This window comes from Carya illinoinensis, chromosome 10 (assembly GCF_018687715.1).
Source record: "Carya illinoinensis cultivar Pawnee chromosome 10, C.illinoinensisPawnee_v1, whole genome shotgun sequence".
Classification (NCBI taxonomy): domain Eukaryota; kingdom Viridiplantae; phylum Streptophyta; class Magnoliopsida; order Fagales; family Juglandaceae; genus Carya; species Carya illinoinensis.
In genome coordinates this window covers 36,945,137-36,961,571 of record NC_056761.1, presented here as the reverse complement: position 1 = coordinate 36,961,571, position 16,435 = coordinate 36,945,137, and the positions used below count along the sequence as shown (strand labels likewise).

Genomic DNA, 16,435 nt, shown 5'->3' with positions numbered 1-16,435 from the left:
GATATATATCAGTCAGATCAACTTGAACATGTCGTTTAATTAGTTTAGACATTAAAAATAGAGATGAATTTTTTTGTCAACATTTTTGTACAAACTATCACAAATCAATTACGGCTAAGAGAGATCTAGAGCATTGGTGGGATTAGTTGAGAATCGGTGAGAGTGGATTGTAAAAAAATATTTCCCAACTTTGAGATGGAAACATCGATATTACAAAAAGTTTGATTAAATAGGATTCAGTTGGATAGATCTTATTAAGTAATCATTTTATTAATAATAATAATGGAGTAGGATAGCAAAATGCAAAAAAGGAGAGAAGATGGAAATTGACAACACTTAATAAACCGTATTGAATTTATGTTTAGTTGAAGTCTTTGAACTTGATTATTGAAAATTTAGAATAGAGATATATATGTATAGAAAATTGGAAAATCAAGCAATAACTTCAAAATCATGTGTCTCATACCAACGCAAAGCAAATGTTAATGCTCGTAGGGATAAATGCTCTTAGAGTTACAATGGCCGTTAGCTTTATGGTCAATGATTATAGTGAAAAGCAAGTTCATCTACTTTCTTTGAAAGAAATATGGAAAAGGTTAATATGATGTGGACTGGACATGATATTTATGTAAGTGGAGTAGGATAAGCAATTAATTAAGATCAATATTCATATTCTTTATTTTATTATATGATCTCTCAACATATGCTGACTTTAGTAACATAAAGTATTCTTTATTTAATAAAATCAGTCTTTCCTGTGCATTGCACATGTTGAAGACTAATGAGTACATCTTATGGTTGAGACCCCATGCCTCTAAATTTAATCCACTGCCCTGCCCCATTCACATCAGTAGCAGTTTTTTCAGCCAAAACAAGTGCAATTCCAATAATCACTCGGAATTCATGTTAAATCATCATAAGCAAATTGAATTCCATATTTATGTACTATTATTTTCCACAAAAAATAAAAAATTAATCTTGGAAGAGTAACACTTTGCCCTCGTGGTCTAGTTGTGAAATGATCAAGCACATGTTGCAGTGATTGCCATAGATTCAGCCATGGGACTTGTGGTAGTAATTTCATCGGTACTGATAGACTTTCTGTCCACTTTGACAAGAAAATCATTGAAGCACTGGTCCAAGGTTATGAAAGTTTCATCAGGGTAGAGAATGCTCCATGCTTTCATTCTGATCACAGCTCTACTTCTGTCACGTGCTCAACAACCAAAAAGGACAGAGATGCTGGTTCACATGCTCAACTACCAATTCACTGGAAATTCTCCTCCAAAATACCTTTACAGCAACACCCATCCACTCTCTCAACCACAATGTCAACTTGCATGCGTGGGCCTACAAAATAAAATAAAAAAATATGATAGTGACGTAATTGAAATAAATTCTTATCACAAAACGTGTGCTTGTGCTTATCTCATCGGACAGGATGTGTTATAGCACCAAGCACCAAAGCCACCTCCGTGGACAAGGACAAAACAGTTAGTGAAGAGTGGGGTCATCTCCATGACTTTCCTCACTTTTATTTTATTTTATGTTTTTTTTTTCTTTAGTTCCCAATCGTCTTCACGAAGCCGCTGGATTTGCTGGTCTTTCACGCTGGAAACAGCATGGATGAGATGGAGGGTATCAGCGAGCCGTCGTGACCCACTCGTACGATACGTAGAGAGGGGATGCTTTGCCTGGGCTCAGAAGACAGAAACGGAGATTCCCTTCCAGTCGGCGACGATCTGGTGCATCGTGGTTACATCGTGCAAGTACATGGTCACATAGAGGGCGAGAACCACCCTTTGATTACTGAAATCGGTTTCCTCCAGTTCGTCGAGTCCCTGTCAAGCATCAGAAAAGATTATGTAGGAAATTTAGGAGATAATAAAGAAATTAAAATCACAGAGAGTGGAGGAATTGATTTTGGTGGAGCTACTTCTCAGTTCTCTCGTTAGAAACCATAGAGAGAAATTCAAATCGGAGTACATGGTCTCATAGAGGGCGAGAACCACCATTTGATTACTGAAATCGGTTTCCTCCAGTTCGTTGAGTCCCTGCCAAGCATCAGAAAAGATTATGCAGGAAATTTAGGAGATAATAAAGAAATTAAAATCACAGAGAGTGGAGGAATCGATTTTGGTGGAGCTGCTTCTCAGTTCTCTCGTTAGAAACCATCGATTTCAGCACTTCATTGCCTATTGTTTGCAGAGGGAGTGGATCTTGAGGCTTTGGCAAAGAGCTGGGTTCGTGAGCTTCAGAGAGAGAGAGAGAGAGAGAGGTTCAGCAAGAAAAAAGTAGAAAGAAAAAAGTAAGCAAAAAGACATGGAGTTGAAATTACCACGATCTTCAAGCCAATCGGAGTGATATTTTCCTTCTTCTGCAAACAAAAATCACAGATCATCAAATTCATAAACAAAATAATAAATAAATTCAAAAACGGAGAGAGAGAGAATAGAGGATGGGTCTGAGTTTAGAGAGAGAACTTGGGAGGAATACGAAAATGAGAATGAAAGATTTGTGTGGTCTGAAATTATTTTGAATGACACAATCCCACTAAAGACCAAAACAGAAATAAAAGCAAACTGTCCGTAATTTTGAAATGAAGTTAAGGGTAAAATTGGAAATAAAAATATTAGACGAAAATACTGTAGCTCAAGCTATTGGCACTTATTAATATTAAGATATATATTTGTTTATATATATATATATATATATTTGTTTTTATATATATTAGTAGCTTTCAATATATACACATTGTGATAATTCTTATTGTTTGTGATGAGAAATATTATAGAGAGAATGGGTTTTTCGTGGTATCTTAATTTCTTCACGTGAGAAAATACTTTGAAACAAAATAAAAACAAAACTCAACTAGATGTTACTTTCAATCAAATTAAGTACACGTGTCACCCGATCATCTGAATTATAATACTATCCATTGCGCAACAAAAGAAGTTATAATCCAATAATGGCTAACACGTGAGGTTGGACCATGGCCTGATGGAGAAAAAAGGTCTTACGCGGGATATTCACCGGAATATACTACTATTCTCGTATAGCCTGGACTTATATAACAATTGACTTTAAAACAGTCACCTATTATTTATTTATTGTTATGAAATTATAGAAAAGAGAGAGTCATAACGTATTATAAAACTTTTAAAAGGAGAGAGAAAGAGATAGAGCTCAGAAAGGTTATGAAACTTATGAATTTTTTAAAAAATTCAACGATATATATAGGCGTACAAAGGAGACTATGCTTGCTTACTATGGTAGTACTATGCACTATGCATATGTTGGCCAACTCACTATGCTAGTACTATGCTAGTGCATAATAGCACTATACACTATGCATATGTCGGCCAACTCACTATGCTAGTACTATGCTAGCACTATGCACTATGCATTTAACGACTAGATAAATGTGGTCATACAATTCAAGATAGTTTATAACACTTCCCCTTTGGATGACCATATTTAAAGAATATGCCTCGTTAAAACCTTGCCAAGGAAAAACTCTGTGGGAAAAAACCAATGGCGAAGGAAAAAGAGTACAGTATTCATGTGTATCGCCGAGTGTTTTAGGATTGCCTCATTAAAACCTTGCAAATGAAAACCCAGTGGGATAAAACCTTAGCGAAGGAAAAAGAGTACAATCAGCACAAGTTTTCAAGACATTACTTCTCCTGAAAAGTGCATGATAACAGGTCTTCAAACCTCCGCATTCCAATGTTCTGCATAATCTTCTTAAATGTTGCAGTTGGTAGTGCATGATAACAGGTCTTCAAACCTCCGCATTCCAATGTTCTATATAATCTTCTTAAATGTTGCAGTTGGTAATGCTTTAGTGAATAAATCTGCCAGATTTTTACTCGACCGTACCTTCTTGATATCAATTTCAACTTTCTTCTCATGAATTGCAATGATCTTCTTGTGTGTATCTAAAAGATAACTCGCATCTGTACATCCAACTAACTGTAGACTTGATCCATGTTGATAAAATAATCACAACTGGATCTTTCTGCTCATCACTACTCTTCTGGAGTTGTACTCTTCTGGAGTTCTTGTAAATAACACAGTTAGTGGAGAATTCATCAACATTAAACCGCTAACCTCATTTTTTAATAAAAACGGTGGCCAGCCTTTTAAGATCAGACAAGCACCGCAGATTTTCAACTCCTCTGTAGGTGTCAGGCGTGCTGTCAGGCGCCGCAGCTGTTAGGCGACGCAGAGCTATGAAGCTATATTTTGTCTCTTTTCTCTTGCTTCACGAGAGATGTTGTATCATAATTTTCTCTATAAAAGAGATATTCAGCTCATCTTCATTCGCATCTCATCTTCTTCAATTTTCTGTAATTATACTGCTTTTTTACTCTGCAATCTCTTTCTGCATTCTTATCCTACAATGGCTCAGCGATCTTCTCATGGCCAATATATAAGGTACTCTGCACCTCGTTTATCAGTTGTACCTGCTTCTACCACAGGTGCTATTATGCGATATAATGATCTGACTCATAGGTCAGATAATGAAGCTATCTATGAGCTTGTGAGTCTCGGTACCCGATACTCATAATCCATTGTCGCATTTTCTCAGCGACTGCAATCCAGAACTTGTGGAGTTGACAATCTCCACGAGAATATTGCTATACTTCAGCGACTTCTTTTAGAGTCCAACATGAAGATAGAATCAATAAAGCAAGAGAATAGGAAATTAAAATCCTTGCTTAAATCTTCTTTTTGATTGCCCACCCCTTTAGATAGGGATGCCATGCAGATTCTTGAAGAATAAGAGCGTTTAAAGAATGAGGCAAAGTGTCTCAAATTTCTATAATTCTTGCTTCAAGATAATAAAATAATATTTTACAAATATTCATATTTGTGTTTCTATCTTTTGGTAGATGTTCTGTGTGCTCCCTTTTATTTCTTCTTTAATAATGCACACTTCATATCAAACCCATAATATGAATCTGAAATACTAATTGTATTAAAAGATGGTATTTCATGACTAATAACATCATCCATCTTCCCCTTGAAGCCGCAAGGGTTTCAGATTTATATTTCAAATATGTGCAGTTTTTATGAACTCTTCTGGAGCCTCAATGACATTTAAATCATATATATAGACTGCAATAATAGCTTGTTTCCATTTGCGTTTGGATTGTTTTAGATCATATAAGGATCTTTGAAACTTGATAGAATACATATTTCCAAATGTATTCATATTAGAAGTTTCAGACATTTTCTATCCTTCAGGGATTTTCATATATATATATATATATATATCATGATCCAATGATCCATATAAATATGCAGTTAATCATGCATATCCAAACTCTCGGTAACTTTCAAGCTAATAAAAATCTCAATATGATTTCAACCACTTTAAAATCATATCAATAGTGTTTCTTCGAGAAACTAACTTGTGATGTCTATATCACATTTTCATATTAAAAGTTTCAGACTTTTTATATCATGTATATAAATATCCACTGATATTTAACAAAAATCATCTCTTTAGGTGTTTGGACTTCAAGTCCATATTTATCATATTTTACTTAGTGATATCAATTCTGCAGGAATTGAGAAACTGACTCATGATTTATATATCACATTTTTATTTTCTTTCCATAAATACCCACTGACATTCAACAAGCATCACCTATTTAGGTGTTTGGACTATAAGTCCCGATGCATCATATTTTACTAGTGAATCAATTCTGCAGGAATTGTTTCTTTCAAATTTGGCCAATATTTTATGTCGTATTCTTCGACGATTCTTGATTCACTTTCATCATTACTTCTGGTAATGTCAATTGCCATCTCATATGGAAATACATTGTCGACAACAATTTTATTTCTATCCATAATTTCTCCATTATTCATGAAATGTAACGAGATCTCGTTATTTTCAGGTACCTGTCCCTCTTCAAGGGAAGACATTTTCATGAAAAACCTCTTCAGGAGGTACTCTTCAAGAGTTTATATAGGAGAATTTTATACAGAGAATTTGGATGGAGTTTATTGCTTGTTTTGTGGGAATGGCCTCTTCAGGAGTACCAAATTATTTGTGCCTTTCTCTTTTGAGATACTCTATCTTTTGTATCGATAAGTCTCACATGCCTTTATACATGTCTTTATACTGCTGAATTTCTTAATTGTCCTACAGGGACTTCAATCCTCGCTGAAATTTTAGCAGCTAAAATATGAGATATTTTTATCTTATTGTATCCAAAATTTAATTATCAGCTGAACTTCTGGTTCACATATGATAATCAAGATAACATCGAATAATTTCATCTTATTTGCTTCAAGCAAATTTTTCTTTCCACTTCTGGTGGTAAAACTTTATAGTAAAATAATCTTCTGGTTCTTTTATGGACGTCCATATGAAAATTATTCGACTTATCGTAATTGATTTTGGATGATCAAGATAACCATGAAAAGATACAAATATTTTGAATTATATCACTTTTTGATGCATCATAATATTTGATTCAATAATTTGTATAATATCATCTCAAAGAGAAAGCTTACAGCTTTTCCAATACGAGCTTCTGGCCCGAAAAGATATTTATTATCACGTCCAATCTCTTAGTTTCTTTGAATGAAACACATCATTCTTTTCACTTCAGGGAATAGAATGATATAAATTCATTATCATTCACTTCAGGGAATGATATAGATCTAGTAAGACGTGAATAATGATTCTTATCAAAAGCTCATTATTTTGCTCAGTCACTGAAAGACCTGATACAAATTTAGAATATATTGTGAACGTTTGCATTTTATATTGCTACTTCAGGAGCATACTCGATATTGCTACTTCAGGAGCACATTCGATACGTTCATTCAAATATATATTCTTTCCACAATTTCAATTATGCAACTTCAGGTGCATAAATCATAATGAGCTTTTGGTACAAGTATCACTCATATGAGATACTCAATAAAATTATTGATTTAGGGCGATCCTTCAGGGATGCTCCATTTCCATTTTTAGATAAATCATATCATCAATAATTTATAACAAGTATAAAAGAATAAATAAAACTTTCATTACTACAAAATATTGTAGAATATAAAAATATTGTATAATAAGATAAAGGAAATACATTAATTAAAAAGGAACACTTTCATGATTAACTCTACCACGTCCACACCCTCGTTTTCTTTGAAAAGATACACCATTCGCTTCTGGGAATGATGTAAATCTAGTACCATTCACTTCAGGAAATGATATAGAACCAGTAGGACGTGACTGGTGATTTCTTAACAAAAGCTCATTATTTTGCTCAGCTAATAGAAGACAAGATATAAGTTCAGAATATTTTTTGAACTTTCGCTCTCGATACTGCTGCTGCAGGAGCACATTCGAGGCATGAAAAGTAGTATATGTCTTTTCTAACAAGTCATCATCAGTGACTTTTTCACCACATAATTTCAATAGCGAGGTAATTTTAAAGAGTGCAGAGTTATACTCACTAACACTCTTGAAGTCTTGCAATCTCAGGTGCATCCAATCATGACGAGCTTTTGGGAGGATTATAGTTTTCTGGTGTTCATATCTCTCCCTTAAATTATTCCACAAAATAAGTGGATCTTTCATGAAGATGGTGCCGAAGGAAAATTATTGCCTTAGCACGGTCCTGCAGAGACCCTTGATTTTCTTCTTTAATTGTATCTCCCAGGTTCATCACATTCAGATGGATCTCAGCATCAAGGATCCAAGATAAATAATTTTTTCCAGAAATGTCAAGAGCAACGAATTCCAATTTTGTAAGATTTGACATTTTTTACATATATAAATCAGGAATATAAAAATATATTGAAAAACTTACTTGAAGTAGAGGACTACTAGCTTCAAAATCGTCTGAACTTTCGTGCTGATAACGTGTTATGAAATCATAGAAAAGAGAGAGCCATAACGTATTATAAAACTTTTAAAATGAGAGAGAAAGAGATATAGCTTAGAAAGGTTATGAAACTTATGAATTTCTTAAAAAATTCAACGATATATATAGGCGTACAAAGGGGACTATGCTTGCTCACTATGCTAGCACTATGCACTATGCATATGTCGGCCAACTCACTATGCTAGTACTATGCTAGCACTATGCACTATGCATATGTCGGCCAACTCGCTATGCTGGTACTATGTTAGCACTATGCACTATGCATTTGACGACTAGATAAATGTGGTCACACAATTCAAGATAGTTTATAACATTTATTAATTTATTGTTATTATTATTAATCATTTAGAAGGGTATGCCGAGTTCTGAGTTTTATGAAAAGCAATTATATAAATGGGAATAGAGGATTTATTCGATCACAAGTTTGCAATTATTAAAGAAGTAGGTGAAAGTAATTATATAAATGGGAATAGAGGATTTATTCGATCACAAGTTTGCAATTATTCAAGAAGTAGGTAAAATTGTATCGGCACGTGGGGCTTATACGCCAACTGTAAAGGAGAATGGATGGTCAAATCTTAACGATCTAAGATCCAGATATTGGATGGAGAAACATGTGTTGCATTTTGAGCTTCACAATAGGTGGCATATGGAGCCAACATGCTACTTTGGGCAACTCGTGAAGCATACTCACCCACCTTTTGCGACACCACTTCTTGCCACTTACTGGTTGATTGAGAATCTGATGGTACGATGTGTGTAGTTCAAAGGTGATTAGAAAGCGATTGGAGGGGTATATTCATCCCCCACTAGGCTAGGCCTGGTCCAAGATCAAAGTTCAAAAGATAACTCGCCCACCCTAGAGGGTCCAAGATCAGTACAAGAAGATGATCAACATAGAAAAATATGACAATACTCATTTTGGCACACCTTTGCTTGAATAATTTGTAGAAGAGTCACGCTACATTAAATGGCCTGATGTAGAAAGCAAGTAGGAGATCTCAGTGGGAGGCTCTATCTCTGACAGGATACCCATATAAAGGCCACACTTCACCACCTACCATAGGAGACGCGACCTGCAAAAGCTATGCCACATTTAATGTGACAGCATGGCACCCAATATAGTGGGCAAAAATCTCAGGCATAGAGGAAGCAGAGGTCCTACATGAGGAATGAGGAAAAAGCCAAACCCCAAGTAAGATAGGGGGATTATGAACTAATAAGAAATTCACATCCATACCACCATCTAAGCATGGGAGGAAGAGGGAGGAGGAGCCAAAACTTCTTCCCCGACTCAATGGACGGTTTTGTGAGTTGAAAGAAGAAAGTTTAGAGAGAGTAGGAGAAATAAATAGAGAAAGGGAGGGTATAATATATAGAAAAATTCTACTCATAATCCATATACACCCCACACTACACATAATTTTTTAATTTTTTTTCTTATTAAATGTGTAGTGTATGGATGATAAGTGAAGAAATTCAATTAGTTTAGGTTTAAAAAAATTTAACAAAAATTAAAAAAAAAAATTAAGAAAAAATATAGTATATAATATGTGAGGATGATAAGTAGTAATATATATATATATATTCTATTATAATCAGTGTCTATCTAACTATGAATAAAAACTTTTATTTTTTGCCGTTAACTTTTTTTATTTTTCCATTAAGTCTGTTAAGTCTTGTTTTACCAAAAAACATTTAAGACTCTTAACCATTTGATGTGTAGTTCATTTGTAGAATTTAATGAATGATTATGTTTTATCAAAAGGTCCTTAAGGCTCTTGACCATTTGATGTGTAGATTTCTTGTAGAATTTAATGAAAGATTCTATTTTACCAAAAGGCCCTTAATAGCTTTACGATACATATAAATTGACGTCTCTTTTTCATGTCATTTTTGTTCTAATAGAGTACTCATTTTTCTTTCTTTTTGTTTCAATGTTTTCAAAAAAAAAAAAAATTAAATGAATTTACTTTTTAGAACAGAAACGCTTTAGAGCATTCTCATTGTAAAATTCAACTTTAAGTAAATTTAACTAATACTTAAAACACTCAATATATAATATTAATTATTAATTTAATTAGAATATAATAATTATTATTATTTAATATTATTAATTTGATTAGAATATAATTATTATTAATATTTTAATTAGTAGAACAATAAAATGTGATAAAAATAAAAATGAAAAAAATTATTAAATTAATAATAATATATTATTATATAGATAGTAAATAGATAATCCAATATGGATGCAAACCAATGCTCATTTTTTTACTGAAATTTAGATTTTTTTTATCTTAATTTTTTACCTTTATTTAAACTTATATATATATTTTTTAAGAAAAATAAATTACTAATTTTTTTTTATTTAAATCATTATATCATATACATTTCGAGACTAACGAACCTGACGCTGTTCTTTTTTTTTTTTTTGAAAGGAAAAGGAGGTTCAAAATGAAACCTCCTCTCTGTATTCACTATCAGTTAGAATAAAGTTGATCCTGAATGACAGCTTTCACTATCTCCTCAGGTACACTTTCAATCCATACATGCTCATCACTTACATTCAAAGAATATCTAGCTAAGCTGTGTGCTACATTATTACATTCTCTGTATGTATATTGTACTACTCAATTGGGTCTGTTCTTCAAGATTACTTTAATATCTTCGATCATCTGTCCATTCCATTCCCAATTCTCCCCCCTTCCATTCACAGCTTTGACAACACCCAAGGCATCCCCTTCAAACACTACCTTTACAAAGATCAGCTCTGCATATAGTTTTAAAGCTCTCCAAAGTGCCTGGATCTTTGTTGTGTTTGGTTTAATCACCCATTTCTTTGAGCCACATAGTGAAGCTAGGACCTCGCCCTCCTCATCCCTGATTATTACTCCCATTCCCATCTTCCATTCCTTTTCTTTTAATGCCGCATCCCAATTAGCTTTCACAGAATTAGGTGTAAGTTTCTGCCATCTACTCAAGTTCCTCCCAACTGCACTACCTCTGCTACTTTGCCCATTACCTTATGCTGCTTATGCCAACTGAAACTCTACTAAACTATCAACAACTTGCTTGAAGAGGATTTTAGGATCAATAAAAACATTCTCAAAAACAAACTGGTTCCTTCTTAACCAAATCTTCCTCATAACTGTTGCAACAAACTCCAACTGCTCCTGTGACAAGTTCTCTACCATCTTTGCCCAGACTACAAAAAGATCCCATTCAGTACATCCCCATTTTTGTACAGGACTCTCTATCTCATTCCACACATCTGAAGCACTCACACAGTTCCAAATAGCATGGCCAATAGATTCCTCTTCAGATTCGCATATAGGATAGCACGATTTCACAACTATCCTTCTCTTCACAAGATTCTTTCTAGTAGGTAAACTATCAATGAGAGCCTTCCATAGAAACATTTTGACAACCCTAGGAACCTTTAACTGCCACAACACCTTCCACTCTTCATCTTTCCTTTCTGAGACATCTCCTTTAATCTCCTTTTCCAGTTCATCTCAAGATGATATGCACTCTTTACAGTATAAACACAATTTTTTGTATGAGCCCAAATCAGCTTGTCTTGCATGCCTATTTGGCTTAAGGGGATTCTACAAACCAGATTAGCATTTTCTTCATTCAGAGTGTTTCTCACCACTTCCTCATTCCATTCTCCACCCTCCTCCACCATTAATTCCCTCATTTTTGCATCTGCATGAAGCCCTTTAACAGGAGATTGAATACTGTATGAAAAAAGTCTAGGAACCCATTTATCTCCCCAAATCCTTATATTATGTCCATTTCCCACTCTCCATAACAGACCCTTTCTCAATAAATTCAACGAACCCCACAAACTCCTCCAAATTAGTGAGCGCCTTTGGCCTATATTAGCCTTTAGCATGTCAACATATCTGAAATACTTCTCCTTAAGCACCACTGATGCCATAGACTGAGGGAATTTCAACACCCTCCAACATTGTTTAGCAAGAAGAGCGTTATTAAAGCTATCAAATTCCCTGAAGCCCAAACCCCCTTCATTTTTTGATCTACCCATCTTACTCCAACTACACCACTGTATGTTCTTGTAATTTTTCTTAAAACCCCACCAGAATCTAGCCATTAAAGCAAACATCTCATTGCAAAGCCTCTTTGGCAGTTTAAACACATTCATATGATAATTTGGAATTGCTTGAACTACTACTTTCAATACTATCTCCTTCCCTGCTGGAGACAAAAACTTATTTTTCCAGTTATACACCTTTTCCCATACTCTATCCTTTATCCCTCTAAAGGTATTATATTTAGACATCCCTACCATGGCAGGTAAGCCCAAATATTTCTTACAGTCTGATTGTACTCTAGCTCCCAACCCCTGCACAATTCTATTTTTAATAGTTTGATTCACATTTTGACTGTGTAGTTTTTTGTTTGTTCAGACTCTGACCTGAGGCCCCTTCATACCTCTTAAGGATACTACAAATTTTCCTCCATTCAGCCCAATTAGCCCTCCTAAAAATAATACAATCGTCAACACAAAGGAGATGAGAAATTTTGGTACCACCCATTGCAACACTAACCCCCTTTCAACTAGACTGCCTCATTGATCAACGAACTCAAACCCTCAACACACAGAAGAAATAAGTAAGGGGACAAAGGGTCTCCTTCTCTTAATCCCCTAGTTGGAATGATAGTATCTCCCAGTTGACCATTAATCAAAATAGCATAGGAGACTGTCGTTACACACCCCATAATAATTTAACCCATCTCTCTCCAAAGCCCAGCCTCTCCATAACATATTTAAAAAAAAAACCCACTCCACCCTATCATAGACTTTGTAAATATCTAACTTCATAGCCATATTTCCCACTATACCATTCTGCCTAGTTTTTATAGTCTGCAAAACTTCATAGGCTGCTATTATATTGTCAGTTATAACCCTTGCAGGGATAAAAGCACTCCGACACTTAGACACAACCTCATCAAACACCCATTTCAATCTATTAGCCAAAGTTTTAGCAATGATCTTTTACATCACATTGCACAAACTAATTGGTCTATAGTCATTGACAGATCTTGGCTCTTTTATTTTAGGAATCAAAGCCACAAATGTATGATTAAGAAGTTGTAACTTACCATCACCATTGAGAACTTTAAGGGCTGCCTCACTCATATCATCTCCTATGATACTCCAAGATTGTTGAAAGAAGTTAGCCCCAAAACCATCTAGTCCTGGGGACTTCAAAGGCCCTATCATTTTCAGAGCCATCTCTACTTCTGCTTTAGTGAACTCCTTTTGCAGCTTCTCATTCATGGAATCTGATACTCTTCTGCCCATTGCCCCCAAACAACTATCAATCTCCTCTCTTCTTGGCTCAACAGTTTTGTAGACCCCAGAGTAATGACTTTCAAAAGCTTTCTCAATATCTCCCTGAACATTCAACAATCTGTCTTGAGAATCCACAACTAACCTTATCTGATTCCTACTCCTCTGATTAGCACAAGCATGAAAATATTTCATATTCTTGTCCATTAGTCTATACTAATCCTTGTTAGCCCTTTGTTTCCACTTTGTATCTTCTTGCTCCAATAAAACTCCCACTTCTTTGTTTTTTTTATCTTTAACCACTCATAATTCTGCAATCCCTCTACTTCATTCAACTCTTTTATTTCCTTTGTGAGCTAAGCTATTTTCCTCACTCTATTTCTATCTTTTCCTTTAGACCAGTTAACCAATCCCCCACTACATACTTTTAAAAGTTTATGGACTCTTACCACAGGATCATTGTGCTTTTGACTTTCATCCCAATATTGCTTCAACACATCCCCAAACCCCTCCTCTTTGAGCCAGCTAGCCTCAAATTTGAAGGAGAATCCTCTCCTAGCCTTCTTTGCACTCGATTCCTTCATAGACACTAGCAATGGTGCATGGTCTGAAGTTCTAGTTGGTAACCCTTCCACCCTTACCTCCCAAAACACTTCCCTCCATCTATTATTCACAACACACCTATCCAGCCTCTCCTAAGTCAAGGAGTTGCTCCAAGTAAAAGGGTAACCACAAAAACCTGCATCAAACAGATCATTACTCACAAAGGCCTCATGAAATCTAGCCATTTGTACATCAACTCTCTGTCTATCCCCTCTTTTCTCCTTTTGACATGTTATCTCGTTAAAATCCCTCACTACACACCATGGTAACTGGCCCTTTGGATTCAAGCTAGTCAAAAGATCCCATGACAAATTTCTTTTCCCTGTTTTAGGATGTCCATAGAATCCTGTAAAGTACCACTCATTCTTTGTATCTTCAGACCTGATCCAGGCTTTGACATGCCACTGGAAATAACTCAAAACTTCTACTTCTATTTCATTTTTCCAAAACAAGGCTAAACCTCCCCTCCTACCCTCTGGATCCACCACCAAACAACCTTCCATTTTCAGCATGCTTTTTAGGCCTTCTAACTTACTCCCCTTCACCTTAACTTCAATAACAAACACCAACTTGGGCTGCTTTTCCTTCACCATGAGGCAAAGGTCTTGAACTGTTCGAGGGTTCCCAAGCCCTCGACAGTTGCAACTAAAAAGATTCATAATACTTGGCGGGGTTGTCCAACAGCCTCCGCCAATAACTCTCTCCCAATGTTCTCTTCTCCCCCCTCTTTTCTTACTTTTTTCCCAACCTCCTTTCCTTCATTTTTCCCCTCAATCTCCCTAATGGAACGCTTTGATCCCAAAACTGGCTGGACATTTTCGTGACTAATAGCTATTCCCCTTGCCCTCCTCTTCCAACTACTTCTCTCTCTCTCTTTTTTTTTTTTTTTTTTTTTTAAGTTTTTCTTTTCCCTACCTTCTCCCACCATCACCTCGCCTCTCGACCTCACCCATATTTCGCCAACTTCTAATTCCAAAGGACTTAGAGATTTAGAATTCATTACTACATTAAAACAAACATCTAGACTGCCCCCCCTCCTAACAGGATCTTCCCTTCTCACATTACCAGAGGGAAATACATTATCTAGCACTTTATCCCTTACCTCTACCACTTCACTCTCCTTACTCTTAACCTCATCCCCTCCCGAAGTCCCCTTCAAACCCACTGATGAGCTCCGATCTTCAAAAGACTCTCAAACCCCCTCCCCTTGCTTTGGTCTCCTTTTCAGACAGGTTTTTTTTGAATTATAGCTGTTGTTCTAAGCCATGGCCCGTATGGTTTATCCACCACAGCCACCTCCGTGCATTCCCCTTCACCATGGACCATTTTACCACAGCTAAAACAAATCCTTGGTAATTTCTCGTATTGAAAGGGAATCCAGCATTTCTTCCCATCTATCTGCATTGTTCTACCTTGAGCCACAGGTTTCTTCAATTCACATTCAATCTTGACATGTAACATTTTCCCCCAAGCCAGTCCATCTTCTTGTACATCTACCACTAAGACCTTCCCAATTGTACTCCCAATCTGCATGCCCATCTCCTCATTCATAGATCCCACCGGCAAGTTATGCATCTGGATCCAAACAAATTCACGTTCGAAGTCCAGTTTACTTACTTGAATACTCCCATCAAAATTCTTCAGTAAAAAAAAAAAATTATCGAATAGCCATGGACAGCCGTCCAGGACCTTATTCTTGTCACTAGATTTAACAAAAGTAATCACATAACAGTTCGTTCCAATCTCCTTGAACTCCAATGGCTTCCCTACCTTCCATATTTTCTCCATTGTAGTCCTCACTACCTCATTTCCAATCCGTCTTTTAGACCAAATTCGTCCAACAATACTTCGTACTTCCTTGTCCTTCCCTCACTTCTTTTCCCCTTTATTCACCACAATCGAACAAGTTTCCTCTTCCAAAAGTTTCATACGCGCCCATCTCTTCTCTATCTCCTCCATACCTCTACTCTATCCACCACCATGAATAGATAATTTGCACCCTCCTTTGTCGCAACAGAAAGTACTTCCTTCACTACTTCTCAAAACGCTTTCAGGAGAAAACGGTTGAGATCATAATCTTTTTTACCCGACGCTGTTCTTCAGTGTATAATATATATGAGGTAAAATTTTGGCATTGTTCTAAAAAGCAAATGCGTCACTCACCCCTTTCGGTTTTATCGGAAATCAAGCAATGTTTGACTCTGCGTGGGCTAGCCAAGCAGAAGACATAATTTGAAAGAAGGTTGCTACGTTCACAGAGAATTTTTATAGAAGATTTTTACTGATTACTTTAAAATTTTTTTTTTAGTTTTTTTTTTCTTTCACTATTTTTTAAAATTATTTAGATATTTTTTAAAAATAAAAAAATTATATATTCATTTAAAAATGTTTACTTAATCACTAAGTAAAATTAAAAAAATTAAAAAAAATTAAAAAAATTTCGATAGGTGATTTCGGTAGAAATAATATGTGGATCTAGTGTTTTCCAATTTGAAAACGTGCATTTTTTGCATTATTGAAAAGTATATAGACATAAGAAGGGTCGTGTAGACATAAGAATGACAGAAAGTGCCGGTGACTAAGGCCTCAGATAGAA

General features: G+C 35.5%; 1 protein-coding gene and 1 long non-coding RNA gene across 2 annotated transcripts; both read right to left on the bottom strand.

The window, feature by feature from the left end:
• Window positions 1-711: 711 nt before the first annotated feature.
• On the bottom strand, window positions 712-2,506 carry LOC122279666. The gene is made up of 3 exons (XR_006229649.1): window positions 2,339-2,506; window positions 1,987-2,252; window positions 712-1,841 (listed from the first exon to the last, which is right to left on the bottom strand). It is a non-coding gene; the product is annotated as an uncharacterized LOC122279666 (long non-coding RNA).
• Window positions 2,507-10,948: 8,442 nt separating this feature from the next.
• On the bottom strand, window positions 10,949-13,820 carry LOC122278700. The gene is made up of 5 exons (XM_043088884.1): window positions 13,686-13,820; window positions 13,047-13,341; window positions 12,358-12,422; window positions 11,533-12,285; window positions 10,949-11,416 (listed from the first exon to the last, which is right to left on the bottom strand). Exons 1-5 carry the CDS (start codon window positions 13,818-13,820, stop codon window positions 10,949-10,951), a joined length of 1,716 nt encoding a protein of 571 aa, XP_042944818.1.
• Window positions 13,821-16,435: the final 2,615 nt, after the last annotated feature.

Excerpts from the sequence above, each read along its gene's own strand:
- LOC122278700 (XM_043088884.1), bottom strand. The coding sequence starts at position 13,820 with ATGAAGGAATCGAGTGCAAAGAAGGCTAGGAGAGGATTCTCCTTCAAA. Across the intron at positions 13,342-13,685 it reads AAAAGCACAATGATCCTGTG|GGAGATATTGAGAAAGCTTT; the intron begins GTAAGAGTCCAT and ends TTGAATGTTCAG. Across the intron at positions 12,423-13,046 it reads TAAAGTTCTCAATGGTGATG|GAGGGCTAATTGGGCTGAAT; the intron begins GTAAGTTACAAC and ends TATTATTTTTAG.